The sequence below is a fragment of the Moschus berezovskii genome, chromosome 21, assembly GCF_049115385.1.
Source record: "Moschus berezovskii isolate FMDL1 chromosome 21, NW_MosBer_1.0, whole genome shotgun sequence".
Taxonomy (NCBI): domain Eukaryota; kingdom Metazoa; phylum Chordata; class Mammalia; order Artiodactyla; family Moschidae; genus Moschus; species Moschus berezovskii.
Window position 1 is genome coordinate 2,013,645 of NC_142480.1, and position 17,200 is coordinate 2,030,844.

The 17,200-nt window shown below is 49.7% G+C and overlaps 1 protein-coding gene across 17 annotated transcripts in view; it reads right to left on the bottom strand.

Moving 5' to 3' along the window:
• Positions 1-17,200, bottom strand: part of KLC1 (kinesin light chain 1) — a 62,916-nt gene that overhangs the window by 7,021 nt on the left and 38,695 nt on the right. For 2 of the 17 annotated variants that reach the window (XR_008684878.2, XR_008684879.2), the window contains exons 10-15: positions 15,760-15,809; positions 15,608-15,675; positions 13,973-14,081; positions 8,398-8,559; positions 4,097-4,147; positions 1,956-3,437 (exon numbers count right to left, since the gene is read on the bottom strand). Coding sequence is in view for 12 of the 17 variants with exons in the window: in XM_055418618.2 (XP_055274593.1) it covers positions 1,956-2,086; positions 8,398-8,559; positions 13,973-14,081; positions 15,608-15,675; positions 15,760-15,809 (520 nt within the window). In the remaining 5 variants the exon portion in view is untranslated. Of the gene's footprint in view, positions 1-1,954; positions 3,438-4,096; positions 4,148-8,397; positions 8,560-13,972; positions 14,082-15,607; positions 15,676-15,759; positions 15,810-17,200 lie in introns of those variants that run through there. The other 15 variants (XM_055418621.2, XM_055418619.2, XM_055418622.2 and 12 more) reach the window with 12 other exon arrangements.

Genomic DNA, 17,200 nt, shown 5'->3' on the forward strand with positions numbered 1-17,200 from the left:
CAGGGTCTGTAATGCCAAGGTGTCCAGGGCCTCCTGGACTGTGCCCACCGCAGGCAACAGACCCCACTCCCACAACCCCCAGCTCAGTGCCTCTCTGTCAAATGTGGCCCCACCAGCAGCATTGGCATGACCCGGGAACTTGCTGGAAGGGCAAGTCCCCCTCGCGTGCCCCCCGCCCATCACAAACGCAGGGACGGGCCTGGGCCCAGGAGACGCTGAGGCCCGCTCGGGCTGGAAAGCCACCGCCCAGTGAACTAAGATTGTTACTCTTATCTGGAAAGATTACTTTGTCTTATGCATTTGATGGGATAAACCTTAATTATTTACTTTTCAAAAAGTTCCGTAAGATGCCATCCCACGTTATACAATGTATGAACACTGTCAGTCTGTTCCAGCATGGGCTTCATCCTCATCAGGCCTCAGCTCGGGCTTGCCCAGCCCTGAGCGCCACGAACTGGCCACACCAGGGAGTGGCTGCACCAGAGACAAGCCGTGAGTCCCGCCACCGCCCAGGACTTGGGACTGGGCTCCGCATCGCAGACAGGCTGGAAGATGCCCAGACCCTCAAGCCCGCCGACGTGTGGAGACGCGGAGCACATGCTGTGCGGTCCCTGCACGCCTCAGAGCTGGCTGCGGAAGGAGCGGAAACTCGGCAGGCACCCAGCAAGCAGCTCCACCCTCCCAGCATTGGGAACAAGAGGTTCAATCTTCCAAACGTCAGAGGGGCAGGCAGCACCCCATCATTTTAGTTCTGGCCCCTCAGGACCTCCTTCCCTAACCGCACTTGTCTCCTCCAGGCAGGACTGCCGTCTGTCTGCATGACAACCCCCACATCCAAACCCTGCAGCGGCTGCACAGCGGACGTCGGTGGAGCTCACACAAACCCCTGTGCAGACGCGGCTGTAGACACTTCCGAGAAGCAGGGCACCGGCAGCATACATAAGTCCAACTGTCCCTCTGGGCTCCAAAGGCGCTGGGAAGCAGGTCTTCCACCAGCCGAACTGCAGTGGGGGCATAGCGGAGGCGGGCCCCTCTCCCCACCAGCGAGGCTCGGGCCTGACGGCGGGGCTGGGCAACACCAGGGGTCTCGGGACCCAGACCCTCCCCAAGGACGGAGGAACGAGACGGGACATGCCCGACAGCAAAGACCCAGCTTTACATTCCCACATGTCACCCAAAGGAGTAACAGGTCAGAATTACTACAGCACTTAGCGTGAAATGCTTTAAAACCGAGTCATACTAAGAATCAACATTTAAAAAGTAGGTACTCTTTTAGGGAGGCTGAGTTTCACAGACCAGCTGACAGCACAACACAGTGTTTCTGGAAGAAATGCATCCAGAAAGAGGAAGCCATTTACACCAAAAATAACCCAGAAACCAAGCGACTTGTTAACACTTCAGAGAGAAAGACAAGGAGCCCTTCCTCTGACGACCCTCGTAAGAGACAAGGAGCATCTCAGAACCAAATTCCTGACAACTTAAAAGCTTCTGTTCAAAAGACCCTAAAAGATTCATCACTGAGACCCTTTTCTAAACACACGGCAAAAGCTAAGGTTTTTAAAATCTCCAAAAGAAATTAACCATTGTCTTCCTACAGTAATACCTGTATGATGGGATTTAATATACTCATAGCTGGCAGTTGATTTCAAAAGATTAAAACTGGCTTTAAAAATGAATAATACATGATAAGAGAAAAGAAGTTAGTATACTCAGTATTTTAATATTAAATTCTTACTTTTCACTGCTAAGGCTTTCTTTGAACATGTAACAAAACTAAAGAAGTCCATAAATTTCTTTTAAAGCCTTCAGCTCTTTTAGCCTCCTGGCAAATAATTAGATTGCAACTACTGAACCTTTCCATGGCTACCACACGGGGCGCAGGATGCAACGTGTGCCGAAGCCGGCGGGTGAGGAGGGCGCAGGTGGGGTGGGGGCGCGGGGCTGGAGATAGTTACCCGGGGTTCTTTGCTTCACTGTCTCGTGAACTTCCTCCCTTCAGCTTCCTAACCAGCTTCTCACTGCTGCGTCTAATTGAAGCCCGGAGTTTGCTAAAGGAACCACTGCGTTTTAAAGATCCAGTGCCATCCTGAAAGAAACGTGAACAAATATGAAGCTGCAGGGGGTTCTCCTTCCAAGAATCCGCGTCATGGTTGACCTGCCGGTCTGTGACTTGCTGGCTATGACTCCTACGGAAATTACCAATTTACCACGTACGTAAATACACGTCAAATAAACTTCAGAGTCTTCCCACTTTAAATTTCATTAAAGATAACCCAAAGAATATGAAAACCTTTGAACACGAAAAAGCTTATTCAAGAGTAATAAAATTCCCGAAAGAAAATTACATTACTGTTTTAAAACAAAAGATACACAGAAAGTTTCAAGGAAATTAAGGCAGCTTTGAGAAATATCACCAAACTCCAAGTTTAATAAATATGGAGGCACTGGGCCCACTTAAGGGTACAGGACCCAAACCACGCAGATCCGACACGGGCAGCTCCCTGTCAGCAGCTCCACCTGTACGCGACAGACACACTGCTGCTTCGTTCAGTTTTAAAGGACTTTTTTTATTACTGCTGATGATAAAAGTAGTGGGAAAAGCAAACAAAACATTCATTCTATACACGTAACGGAAAACCCTTAGGCCGTTGCAGGAAACAAGTGAAAGTGCGGCCAGCTTTCCCATTCTCGATTCAGACATTAATGACTGAAACCCCGTGTCAGTATCTGGACATGAAAATCAAACACTCAAGAGGGAAACTGTGTACAGAGTAACTTTTATTCTCAGAAGGAACCACCTGGTTGGATGAACAGGAGCCCCACCCCTCCCCCTCTAGAAGCTCCGGCAAGGCCGCGTTCCATGGAAAGCGTGAGAAGTTCTGCAAGGCAGACAGACACGAGACACAGGTCAGTTGGAGTGAGTTTATTAGAAGTTAGAAAGACACAAATCACTGAACATTACAGATTAGTAGAGAAAAGCAGAATTGCCAAAATTCCACATGGAGACTACACAGCAGATTCTACTTGAGCACGATCCAAAGGGGAGCACCCAGGGCCCAGGGTGGTCCCGCCAGGACCGCCGGGTGCCCGGGAGAGCACATGCCCTACTCTGACAGCCTAGGAGGGTCACGGGCACCGTCATGCCATGGCAGGGACACGGGGGACTACCAACTACCTCTCACGAAGGGGACGGCCAATCGCGCTGTGTCTACCTCGTGGATCACACAGTGGATGGTGTGTTAACACAGTCCGTATTACTAAGTACGTATCTGGCAAAGCTACATGTACACAGAGATGAGGAGCCCCGACAGGACAGCAGCACCGGAAGGAGTGGCCGGTCAGAGAGAGAGTCCTAGGGATGCCAGACAGCGGCCAGCACTGGGGAGAGAGGAGCCCGTCATGCAGGAGACAGCGGGTGCGGCGCAGGGCGGCTAGGCCTGTCAGACAGAAACGGAGAGAGAGCCCGGTGAGCGGGGGGGCCGCGCCCCGCAGCGCGGCTGCGCCCACAGTATTTCTAGGTCACAACACCGTGGTGGCCTTCTGACTGCCTCGGTGTTTGGGATTCCCTTCTGCCTGCTCCTGTCAGCCCCATATAAAACAGGTCCTGGGCCTTCTGTAAGCTACCTTTACTGCATCTGCTCATCACGCCGAATCAGCGTCAGAATAAAATCCAACAGTTTAGAACACGACTGGCACCGTGGGAGAAATCTCCTTGATACACAACCAAGAAGTGTCTTTCGAGTTACTGTACATGAGGAGATTCCGAAACAAAGCCCACAGTGACCACAGGAAGACTCCGCGGTGGGCGAGGAGTGCACTCATGTCAGCCTTGACTCAGGAATCCTGCAGCCCTGAGTTACACAGGGACCTCTGGACTCAGACAGGACTCCCTCTAACACAGACTGACATTTCAGACATTTCAGAAATTTTAAGAGACACTGGCTTTCAAAGTTTATAGCACATTTTAAACATGCAGTTGATAATCCAAAGTAAAAGTAACTATGGAAGCGGATCTCCGCGGCGGCGCGCATCCTGGTCCTGGCCAGCGGGGAGCCCGCCCGCAGGGACCTGCGCCCGCCCGCCCGCGCTGACTCACCATGCGATGCTGAGCAAGTCATTTAACCAGCCCGAGCTTCATCTTTCTCATCTTTAAAATGGAAAAATAAAACTTGTTACCAACTCCCCATCAGTGCTGGGAGGACAAGAAAACATAAGTTCTTGCTGCTCTTCAGAAAAAGAATGTTATTAAAATGTTAATATAATTCTGTAAACAGTACAACTTCCGTTCACTTCAAAATTCAGTGCTACACTATAGGAGCGTCATTTATAACATTCCTATGCCAGACAGAGTACGGAAGAGTCACTTCACTCAGGTTCTGGAAGTACCTCTCACAAACATGCACACACTCACTCTCTCCCCGCCCCCCCACAGGGCAGGCTTTAGGGGGAGCAGACCCGGGGAGGGGTGCCCGCCCTCCTTGCTCTCATTCCCGGGACCACCCCCTGGGACCACACCTGAGAGAACCATCAGGACAGCACCAACCCACCCAGACCTGGCGGGTTTCTACTCAGCACACACTTGAGGGGTGGGGAGCGGCCCTGCATTCAACCTGGAAAACCGTCTAGACCTCTGTTCTGCCACGGAAGAATACCTGCATCGGAGAGCAGGCTTCTGAACAGACACTAACAGTTCAAGGAAGGGGTAAAGAGCTGTAGAGCAGCGCGCGTTAGCTGCAGACTCAGGCGACTTGGTACTTTTAAATTCTTTTCCTTTGCTATGTTCTTGCTGTCTTCCTAACATCATTTTTCAAAAATAAACATTAAACTATTTGTAATTAACAGTATATCTCATTCCCAGTAATCCTGGGGAAGAGCTTCCTGGGAGAGAAGCTTTCAGAATCATTAACATGGGGGGCAGCCTGACAAGAATGCTGACGTGGAGCGGGGCTCCTTCACAAGGACCCCAGCAGAGAACCTGGCACTCGGAACGGGAGATGTGTGGTGTTTCCTGGTAACCTGGTGGGACCACTGCCGATGCAATTCCTTAACCACAGTGCAGCCCTGAGGCTCTGCATGGCCCGCTGGGGACCCAGGTGGCCAGGACTGACACGCGTGGGCCGCAGAGACCCACGAGGCCAGTTTTACCCAGAAAGGGTTACTGCACGCGGAGCGCCTGTGTCTTCAGAGGCAGGACCATTAGAGACATCTTGACAGGGATGTTTAGACCTGAAGAGTGCACCTAAACTCAGTGCCTGATGAAGTCACACTTTCAGGGGCTTCAATCATGACCTTTACGGTGCATTAAACAAGATCAGAACTGTACCTCTCTGAACAAACCATCTACCATGTTGAGAATCCGTTCCAGAAAATCCACCTGAATTATTAGAGTGTGTCCAGCAGGCTTACTGCTCTTGTGTTTTAATAGCATGTGATTCAGCTGGGTGCTGAGCCAGCCGTGCAGTGTCTGAAGGGGTTGTGATCATAACCCACTTGTCCTCTCTTTGACTGCCCTTCATGGTCAGTGTGAATTCTAAGTGTTGAGAAGGCCTGGGCATGGGGTCCTGTGAAACCCGAGTGAGGGCCGCTCAGCGCTCCCCTCTGCAGAGGCTCCCACACTGTTTGCGGAGCACTGGAGCCCTGCTGTGTTTTGTCCACGTGGCTCACATTTATTTATTTATTAGGGGACAGGTTCTTTTACCCCTGAAATCCTTTTTTAAAAAATTAAAATCTAATGTAGAACTCCAATACAAAATAAGACCTAAATAGCATTTTCTCATGGTGAGTGTGTACCAAGTCCTTATGATAGTAAAGAACAAGGCAGCTGCCTCACAGAACCTGTGATCTGAAATGTGAAGTTACAGACAGGTCCAGCCTCAGCACCTGCCTCAACTCTCAATTTATTTCTATCTTTTATCCTGACCGCATAACACTGAGAAAATCTTCATGCCCACAGGAAAGTGGCTGCAAACAGCGACAATTCTTCATCTGTTTGCCCTGGAGCCCCAGGGAAGCCCGCACTCACGCTGAGGTGGCGTCTGCACACCTGGCGGAGACGGTGGGAACAGCATGAGAGCCCCAAACCCGGCGACGCGGGCAACGGCTCCTCCAACTCAGCAAAGCTGAATGTAAAGGACACCTAAGGGTGCACAGGACTTTCCTGCCTCTTCTTAAAACACAAGCAGTGAAAATAAAACAAGTCACCAGATGGGAAAGCAGCATGGCCCCCGAGCCCCAGCACTGGGGAAGCCGGTCTGAGAGCGAGGCCCGTGGGGGTGGGGTAGTCTGAGCGGGTTCTCGCTGTCCCTCCCCGGTGAACCCCAGGAGCTCTCTGCTGACTCGCTGCTTCACAGAAGACCCCATTGCGGGGGGGGGGGGGGGTCCTTATGCTGCCCAAAGTGATTTTAGGCGCTGCACTGGATGACCTAAAATCTAGATTCTGAATGGATTCTGTCAAAGACGCAGAGCCACTGGCATCTAGGCGTTAAGAGGTGCCCAGTGCCCACCGTGTGCGCGTCCTGAGCGACAGCCTGTCCCAGCGAGAGGGAACGTGAGGTGAAGAGCGGGAGCAGGCAGGCACTGCAGGGGGGCCTCCACCCTCTACACCCACGCCTCCACGGCCCACCCCTCCATGCGGGTGAGAGCAGCTCTCCTCACCCCAGGCCTCAGTCTTGAAGACTCTAAGAGGGCCCTGAGCTGCCAATGATTTTATTATCCCATGATGTCACTCAAAGATTGACCTAGAAATACTGTCTCAAGAGAAAGCTCCCCCAGAACTTCACTTTGAAGGCTCAAACCCTGCCCCCTGGCTTCTCAGGACTAGCGGAGGGCAGGCCCTCTACACACAGCACGCGGACAGCAGCCACCGCGGGGAGAGCACAGTACACAGCGCAGGCCGGCCGCGGACACCGGCAGGGCGGCACCACCGCACCTCGCCCCGGATGACTGCCCAGCGGGCGTGCGGTCAAAGCACATGCTGATTGGTTGTCTTGGCACAGGAAAAACCAAAGCCAGGAAGCTGCCAGATAAAGACAGTAAAAGGCGCTGTCCCTGACGTTCCGTGTAAAACACCAACCTAGAGCGCTGACCCTGCCCAACTGCTACAGCCAGAGAAACCCCAGAGAACAGACTCAAAAAGACAGACTGTAAGAAAGACCCTAAACTATTTGGCAAAACATCTGCACAGTTGTAACTGGTCAGATTGTATTTTTTATTGTTGTTTAGTCCAACTCTTTGCAACTCCATGGACTGCAGCCCACCAGGCTCCTCTGTCCATGGAATTCTCCAAGCAAGAATACTAATACTGCAGTGGGTTGCCATTCCCTTCTCCAAGGACTCTTCCTGACCCAAGAATAGAACCCAGGTCTCTCACATTGCAGGTAGATTCTTACCACTGAGCAACCTGGTGAACCCTCATCAAATTGCATTATATGACTTCCAAAAAAAAAATGAACAGTATACCTGACTGTGTTAAAAGTAAACTTGCATTCAACCCTCGCCCATAAAAGTGAAGTTTCAGAGACACCAGCCGAATGTGTTACAAAAGTTCACTGGAAAGCGTGCAGAAGGCCACGTGCTCTCTAGCAGCCCTGGAGAGCAGCAGTGGGAAGATGTTCCACGGAGGCAGAGTCTACCAGGGAGGTGACAAGTGTGTGATGCAGGCAAAAGCTTGCAACCCAAAGGCCCCTGGCAGGCCCTCCGTGGACTGAACCAGGACACGAACACCGTGTGTGTGCTGAGTTGCTTCAGTCGTGTCCAACTCTGCAACCCCACGGACTGTAGCCCGCCAGGCTCCTCTGTCCACAGGATTCTCCAGGCAAGAGCACTGGAGTGGGCTGCCATGCCCTCCTCTAGGGGATCTTCCAACCCAGGGACTGGACCTGCATGTCTCACGTCTCCTGAATGGGCAGGTGGGTTCTTCACCACTAGTGCCACGTGGGAGGCCCTGTCCTGTTCTCTTCTACAGACAAGTTCTATGTATCATCATCTTCCTTTGAAGGATTGAGTAATTCTAACAAAATCTACAGCAGCCTCGTCAGTGAAATTAGGAGCACTGAAGTTAGCAATGAAAATGGGTTAAGTTAAAGAAGCGAGTTAGTTCTCTGCCGCACTAATCCTAACATGAAAATCAAACCAGATGATGGAGTGTGCTTTAAACAACCAGGACACTCAATCAGCATTACGTGCTCAGAAGAAAGCCAACAGCTCTCACAGATTCCTAAAGAGAAGACAATCTCTTCAAACAAGTAACAGACTGCAGGATTAGCAGAAGATTCAAACTTACAAAAGGCTTAATTTGTACTTAGTTTGAGAAAAGGAGGCTGCCTACAGGTAAGCCGGGAGATGCTGGGCCACGGCCTCGCGGCGGGGCTGGGCGGGCGCGCTGTGTACTGTACTTACCCCGTTCCACTCTACGCTCATACTCACTTCCTCCCCTCCGTCAGGGCCGCTCTCGTACTTGACCACGTCCACGCTCAGGCTCTCCCGGCTCCGCCGCTTCTCCGTGTTCTCAGGGTCATTCAGCACTTCGGCTACTCTCTGTTTGTGAACGTTGTCAAGACCCTGCGACCCAGGCAGGGGGACAAGGGTTTAAGCCATTAGCGCTGAAGTTTTACTGCAGGTTTCTTTATTGTTTATTGAAGGATGACTGCTTCACAGAATTCTGTTGTCTTCTGTCACCCCTCAGCATGAATCAGCCGTAGGTACACACATCCCCTCCCATCTGACCTCCCGCCCATCTCCCGCCCCACGCCACCCCTCTAGGCTGATTCAGAGTCCTGTTTGAGTCCCCTGAGCCACACAGCAGATCCCCACGGGCCTCTATTTGCACACGGTCATGTGAGCTTCCATGTTGCTCTTTCCCGGCGTCCCACCCTCTCCTCCCCTCTCGCCATGTTCCTAAGTCTGTTCTGTTTCTGCACCGCTGCCCTGTAAATAGATTCTTCAGGACCATCTCTCTACATCCCATATATGAGTTGGAATACAGTATTTATCTGACTTCCTTCACTCTGTATAATAGGTTCTAGGTTCATCCACCTCATTAAAATTGACTCAAATGTGTTCCTTTTTATAGCAAATTTCTTAAACTTACTGAGGTGTGATTTGTGACCCAAGATGTGGTCTATCCTGGAGAATGTTCCATGTGCACTTAAGAAGGTGTATTCATCTGCATTTGGATGGAATGTCCAAAAGATATCAATGAGCTCCATCTCATCTAATGGATCATTTAAGATCTGTGTTTCCTTACTAGTTTTGTTTGGATGACCTGTCATTGGTGTGAGTGGGCTGTTAAAGTCTCCTACTATTATTGAGTTACTGTCAATTTCTCCTTTTTTGTCTGTTAGTGTTTATCTTATGTATTGAGGTGCTCCTATGTTGGGTGCACAGATATTTACAATCGTTATGTCTTCCTGTTGGACTGATCCCTTGATCATTATGTAGTGTCCTTCCTTATCTCTTGTAATCTTCTTCATCTTAAGGCTACGTTGTCTGACGTGAGGACTGCTACTCCAGCTTTCTTTTGTGTCCCGTCTGCATGGAGTATATTTTTCCATCCTCTCACTTTCAGTCTATATGTGTCTTTAGGTCTGGAGTGGGTCTCCTGTCGATAGCATATATGAGTCTTGTTTTTGAATCCATTCAGTCATTTTGTGTCTTTTGGTTGGAGCATTTAATCAATTTACATTTATAGTAATTATTGATATATATATTCCTATTGCCATTTTCTTAATTGTTTGGGGTTGATTTTGTAGATCTTTTTCTTCTCTTATATTTCTTGACTGTATAAGTCCCTTTAACATTTATTGTAAAACTGGTTTGGTGGTACTGAATTCTCTTAACTTTTGCTCGTCTGAAAAGGTTTTTATTTCTCCATCGATTTTGAATGAGATCCTTGCCGGGTAATCATGGTTATAGATTTTCCCCTTTCAGTGCTTTAAATATATCCTGCCATTCCCTTCTGGCCTGCAGTTTCTGCTGAAAGATCAGCTGTTAAACCTATGGGGTTTCCCTTAGTATGTTACTTGGTGCTTCTCCCTTGCAGTTTTTAATATTCTTTTTTTGAGTTTAGTCTTTGTTAGTTTGATTAGTATGTGTCTTGGTGTGTTTCTCCTTGGCTTTATCCTGTATGGGACTCTTTGCACCTCTAAAGACTTGACTATTTCCTTTTCCATGCTGGGGAAATTTTCAACTATAATCTCTTCAAAAATTTTCTCATACCCTTTCTTTTTCTCTTCCTCTGGAACCCCTATAATTCAAATGTTAGTGCGTTTGATATTGTCCCAGAGGTCTCTGAGACTATCCTCAGTTCTTCTCATTCTTTTTACTTTATTCTGCTCTTCAGAAGTTATTTCCACCATTGTATCTTTCAGCTCACTGATTTGTTCTTCTGCTTCAGATATTCTATTGATTCCTTCTAGAACATTTTTAGTTTCACTAATTGTGTGGTTTGTTTCTGTATATTCATTCTTTAATTCTTCGAGGTGTCTGTTAATTGATTCCTGCATTTTCCTCCATTTTGTTCTCAAGGTTTCTGATCATCTTTTCTGTCATTATTCTGAATTCTTTTTCAGGGAGTTTGCCTGTTTCCGCTTCCCTTATTTGGACTTCTGTGTTTCCAGTTTGTTCCTTCATTTGTGCAGTATTTCTCTGCCTTTACACTCTTTTGTTTTTTAACCTATTGTGTTTGAGGTCTCCTTTTCCCAGGCGTCAAGGCTGGACTCTTTCTTCCTTTATGCTTCTGCCCCGCTATGGTTGGTCCCGCGGTTTGTGTGAGCTTTGTACACGGTGAGATTTGTGCTGAGTTTTTGTTTGTTTTTCCTCTGCTGGGCAAGGCTGAGTGAGGTGGTAATCCTGTCTGCTGATGATTTAGTTTGTAATTTTGTTTTTGTTTGCTGTTTAGATGAGGGGTCCTGCACAGGGCGCTACTGGTGGATGGGTGATGCCAGGTCGTGTTTTCAAGTGGTCTCTCCTTTGTGTGAGTTCTCACTACCTGATACTTCCCAGGGTTAGTTCTCTGATGGTCTAGGGTCTTGGAGTCAGTGCTCCCACTCCAAACGCTCAGGGCTTGATCTCTGTCAGTCTCCTCTCCTACCAGCACCATGCTGTGGGTTTTGTCTGGGTGTGCACTGGGAAGACGGTCACCAGCCTCAGAGACCTGTGTGGGGGACAGCGACTTTCCTCTTGCTGAACTGCTGCACCGGCCTTCTCTGTGCTCCACGCACCCCAAGACTCTGCCAAGCTGACCTTCTGACTCTATATAGTTTCGAGTGTCTACTGTGGATTTCTGAGATGACTAAACATATAGCAGGGGAAAAAAGCTCTTAAAAGTTGGAGGGTAAGTGAGAACAGTGATTCTTGAGAACATGCAGACTTGTACATTTCACCATATATAGATCTTTACCTCAAATTTTAAAACACTATGAACGAATACTGAGCTTCAGGTAATGAGGTGCATGCATGCTGAAGTATTAGAAGGAAAGGTATTGAGGTATACAACTTTGAAAGGCATCCGAACGAAAGGACTGAAGGGCGGTCTGGCTGGTAAGCACACGGGGACACTGGGGAAGCGCCCGGGTCCTGACACTTTAACCCCAAGTGCCTGGTGTCCCGCACCTCCAACACCAGCACAGGCTGAAGACTCACGGATGACACTGTTCCCAGTGCAACGCTGTAAGAAACTAGCCCCTGGCTTACGAAAGGCATTTTCAGGGCAAACTCTCCTGCTCCTGAGAGAGATGGGAAGCAGAGGCCACACACCTTACCCGCAGGATCACCTGCGCACACCTGAGTGAAGGTCCTTGAACCTGAGTGAAGCCTGGCAGCGAGCTTCCCATGTGCGCTCCAGAGCCACCTGATGACCAGGTACAGCCCGCCTGATGTTCTAGATGGAACTTCCACCCAGACAGCGCACGCCAACACCGTCCCTTCGCTGACCCTCACAGTTTCCTCCTCAAGGGGCACAAGCCCAAGCAGACCACACACTGCTGTGACTGCCACAGTGAAGTGGACCCTGGCTCTCCTGGCAGGAGAGGCCGTTCCCAGCAAAGCACAGGCAGCCCCTTCTTCCAACGCCTGCAGCTCAGCTCCGGACTCAAGACGCTGCTGGCTGGTAACACGATGCAGTCCTGGTTCACAGCAAGGCCCAGCGACAAGTGGGCACCACAGACTGAGAGCCGGAACCCCACGCCGCCCTCACCCAGGGCGTGCACTCAGAGTCCCGCTCCCCAGAACAGCAGCCCCTCAGTGGGAGACCCAGGAAGGGTGGCAGGAAGGGGCTCCCACAGGAAGAGGACTGTGGCCGTGGGCAGGCCCTCTGCTGTGCCTCCTCCAATCCCTCTGCCCAGACTCTCACTGGGTCACTCGCACCCCAGCCCAAACGGCACCAGAAACCAACAACTGCACGATGGCCTACACACACACCATTCTGGGGAAAAACCACATCAGCCCCTCCAGTCCTAAAAGCAGAAAACAAAACCTGCCACCTTTATACACGCAGACACATACAGTGACGTATTAACCTCTTAACTCTGAACACTGGTAATTAAAGGGCACAAAACAAGCCCTGTCCTTGCTTGTTCTTTACAAACCATGGTTCAGCATAACAAACACCTCAGATGATGACGCGAAGTGCTTCAGTAGTCCTTTTTATTTCCAAATAACATTCCACCGCATGGATATACCACATGGTGTACCCATTCATCCATCACTGAACGTGTGGCTGTCTGGACGTTCAACCTACTGAAACCAATGCTGCCATGAACGTATTTCCTCATCACTCATGGAGGCCATACCTGCCAATTCACCTACTGGCCAAAATGGATCTGTCATCCCAAATCAACACTCTCAGTGCTACCATGGGGATTCACTGCACACAAGTGGAGGAAAATTCACGTCAGTTGACACGTGCGTCCCCACTAAGACGGAACACGGTGGCACTGCTGTCCTGCTTCGTCTCATTCTGCAGACGTGTCCCTGCCCTGGGCTGCGTGACTCAGGGCCGTGCTGTCTGCATTTTGGGCGGTGGCCCCTTGAGCGGTGCTCAAGTGTCCTCTGGACGTGCCTTATGGAGACACTGAGCTCCCGTCAGGAAGAGTCAGTGCTGCCAGCCGTGACGCCAACAGTAACAAGTCAATGACATACGCTAAAGAAGGAATCTTTGCACAGAAGCCCAGCACAGACAAGGCTGTGTGTTGACCTACTGACCAAGTGTGACCAGAGACTCGCAGGAACCTGACTGTGCCTCCCAGGAGCAGGGGTTCAGAGCAGCCGCACAGAACCCGGTGCGGAGGGAGGGGAACCAGCGGCATCTGCCTCAGGACCTGGCTGCCCTCCCTCGGGCAGGCGCCAGGAGCAGGCGCGCAGGGTCAGACAGGAGCTCCAGGCCTCGCTTCCAGAGGACCCTCCCAACTGCCCTCTCCAGCAGCTGGCCATCCGCGTCCCTGGCAGCTGTGTGCAGGACTGCATTCCCTACACCTCCTCCTCCACACTTGCTATTTCTTCTTTCCAGCCATCCTGGAGGGTGTGCAGCGGCGCCTCCCTGCAGTCTGCATTTGCCCCTGATGACTAACCACCTGGCGTGCCTTCCACATGCTGCTGGCAGCTGTGCAGCATCTTCAGAGAAATGTCGATTTAGGGCCTGTGTTCATTTTTTCATGAGCTGGTCCTTTTCTTCTTCTTCATTCTAGGTGTTAGGCCGCATCAGAGATGTGGTCCGCAGACCCGTCCACCCACTCTGTGGGTGCCTCTCTGCTGTCCTGACAGCGCCCCACAGGCACAGGCGTTTCTGACCCTGGAGGCGCTGACCGACTTCTGCCCTGCGGCCTGTGCCTGCGGTGTCACACTTACGTCACCTGAGCATCCCGGCTCGATGTGCACAAACTAAAACAGAATGTTCTCCCGCTCCAAACCAGTCTTTCAGCAAGTCTCCTAAGGCAGAATCAAACTCAAAGCTACAAGCAGAAGGCTGCTGACTGACCTGTTTACGAGACCTCATGGCTGCTTCCTCCAGTGTTTCTGCAGCTTCAAATTTGCCTTGACGTCTGTAAAGTGCCCCAAGGTTTTTTAAAGTAGTTGTGACAGTTGGACTGTAAGAAAGCATATAATTCACAAACTGACTCAATGTAAGTTTCAGAGCAGCCACTAGCAACAGCACCTAATCTAAAGGACAAACATACTTCTGTCTGGCTAAATTCCTACAGTACTTTCTAGCTGTAAAATTCCAAAAGGCTCTTCTAACTCAAGCACCCCTGCCTGCGGCACTGAGGCCTGTGGCTGGTGGGGCAAACCCCGGTGCTCTCCCCGCTCACACAGCCTACTGGGCAGTCTCAACAGCAAGGTCTGTGCTGGGTCTGTCCAGGGACCATCAGTCTTCCCCTGGAAGCAGAGCTGACTGCTCTCTATACTGCCAGGCAGTACAGAGGACACACGTTCTAACGCTGCTATCCACCTTCTTCTCTCCCTCTGCAAGCAGAGGGGAAACAGAGCAAATCCAAAACTCATCCCCAGTAGGACCTGAGACAGAGAGTGACGGCTGCGTGTGCAAAAGACGACCAAGCAGTGGACAGGCGTGTTTCTGTGCTACTGACACAGCAGTCTTGTTAACAAACGAGAAATAAACCTAGTTCGTTTTACTACAGATATACCCCAGGAGACTGTTCTCTTACTGATGACAGGAGCTTTAGAAATGAGCTGGGAACTCCCTGGTGGTGCAGTCAGTGGCTGGGACTCTGCACTCCCAGTGCACGGGGTCTGGGTCTGACCCTCGGTCAGGGAACTAGACCCCACATGCCACACTGCAACTAGGTGGGACTGGAGAGTCTGCGCCACAGAGAGGCTGCAGGGCGAGAAGGGCCCCACGCGCACCGCAGCTGCGTCCCAATGCGGCAAAAAAGACACAGTGAATAGCTCAAATAAATGATAAAGCAGCTACACGCCATGTTCTGAGACAGCTGACACAGTACTGGGAGAAAGCATGTGAAATTCAGAAATTATGGCAGGTGTTATGGGGAGTGAGAGGAGGGCTATTTATTCCAAACTAGGGGTTCAGGGTAGAAGAGTTTTCCTGAAATAGTAATAGAAGACTAGTAAACTGAGCCTTAGAGGATAAGTGAAAGTTAAAACAGGAAAAGACCACAGACAAGAAAAGCGTTCCAGTCAGAAGAGGAAACAGCCCTGGGCCAGGCTGGCTGGCTGCTGGTGGAGAAGCCACATTGCCCTCTGCAGACAGCAGGCCCTGAGGCTGAGGGAGATGGGGTGTGCGCCCGGACACACCTGCAAAGTGCTGGCTTCACAGGGCTGCAGTCTGATCCTGCGAGTCTGCCCAATGGCCTTAAAGGCTGTATCCCCACTTAGCCATCCCTCCTCCTGCAACCTGGGAGCCAGCCTTAAGACACAGCGTTAATGAACAGGGCCCATGCTTTTGCCCATGGGATCATATCAAGGTGGCTCCTGTATATGTAAATTATCTCACTCACAAAGTTACGGAGTTTTACTGGAATCTGGGGGAAAATAAGGGCCTGTGTGGCCATACCACAATGAGGGACTTTACACATGAGGTGGTTTACAGCGCCCCCCACGGCTGAGTGTCTGTTTCCCAGGCAAGCAGACGCACCTGTCAACTTTGCAGGCCTTGTACCAGCCTCCGTACTCTCCAAAAGACGTCCCATCCTTCTGCTTTCCCTAAATTGCAACAAAGAATTCCAAGTAGATAATTATCAAGCAATAAATTCAGTTTAGAAACTTCACAAAATAACGTGTTCTTACTTTGCATTCTTCTCTCTCCTCAGCATGCATCCAAATGGGTTTATTTTCATCTGTGTAGGAAAAAATAACACGCTGTGAACTGAGTCATAATGAGCCCACTGTACAGAAGCTGTCAAGTTCCGGCGTTTGCAAGGTTTCTGTTTTGTTTTCCATATGATCCTTCTCAGATATGACTTTTCACAACAAGGACAGACTAGGCTTCACACTGGAGAATAAGGACTCTGACGGCAGAACCAGACCCAAGAAACAAGGAGGAAGTAACCATTTACGCGCCATTCTGTGAACAGAAGGCACGGAATCAAGGTGCCTGCCTAGACAAGGAGGCAGCTGTCAAAAACAGACAAATGCTCGAGTCCTTATAAGGAACCTTTTTGTTGCTGTTCACTGACTTGTTTCTCCAAACATTTACTGAACGCCTACTATTTTCTGAGAGCTAGGGATTCACAGATAAAAAAGAAATGACTTCAGTTCTCCAGCACCTAACTGTGAAGCGTTAGAGTGATATTGTCTACTGTGGTCTATTTGATGATGTGTGTTTCTTCTAGCCTCTTTCCCAGCAGGGCCAAAACTGTGCTCCTAGCTAGCTGCAGAAGCTATTAGACTTGCCTCAACACAAGCCAAACTGAATGTCTACAGCAATCCTGATCCTAGAGTGTCTGGGGTTTTACATCTCCTCTGCTCAGGCTCCCAGGGTGCAGTCTTTAGCAGAGAGAAAGTATATTTCTTTGCAGGCCAGTCTCCCAGTGGAGCTTAGGTAAAAAACCCTATAAGGAAACTTTCAATGCTAGAATCTTCGCGTAACACTTGGACCCATTTAGAATTTGAGGAACCCAACATTAAACAAAGTCCAAGTAGTAAGATGTTGAGAGAAAAAGGTGAAAAGACTATAGACCAACATTCCTTTACATTTTTCTTAACTTTGAGAATGTTGACACATACTGTTCATCCAAAACCAATGTATGCACAACACAGCAGGCAGGCAGTCTCACAAGTGAAGGTTATGACATGAAAAATGCTTAAGCTGCTAGCATAAAGGAAAATAATCAGTAGATGTGATTATATGTAAAGTGGCATTTCAACTATACAAATCAATATGAAAAAAAGGAAGGAGAGAAACTAAAACATTAAAAGACATTCTCTGGATAATGAAATGATAGAGATTCTCCTGTTCCCATCTCTACACTTATTTTTGAGGTTTCCTGCAACGAGGACGTGTTTCAGTTTCTGGAGAACAAGACCTGTGTCCCCACCCAATCCAACCACTCGCACCTTCCCAACCTGGGCAAAGCACTGAGCCTGCAGGGTCCTCGCTCCTAAAATGGAGTAAGGTGTCACCCACTTCACAGAACTGCTGAGAAAAGTAACATTACAAATTTCAACTGCTTTTTTTAATTGAAAGACTAGTGTACATGGTTAACTATTACTATAATTATATGGCATG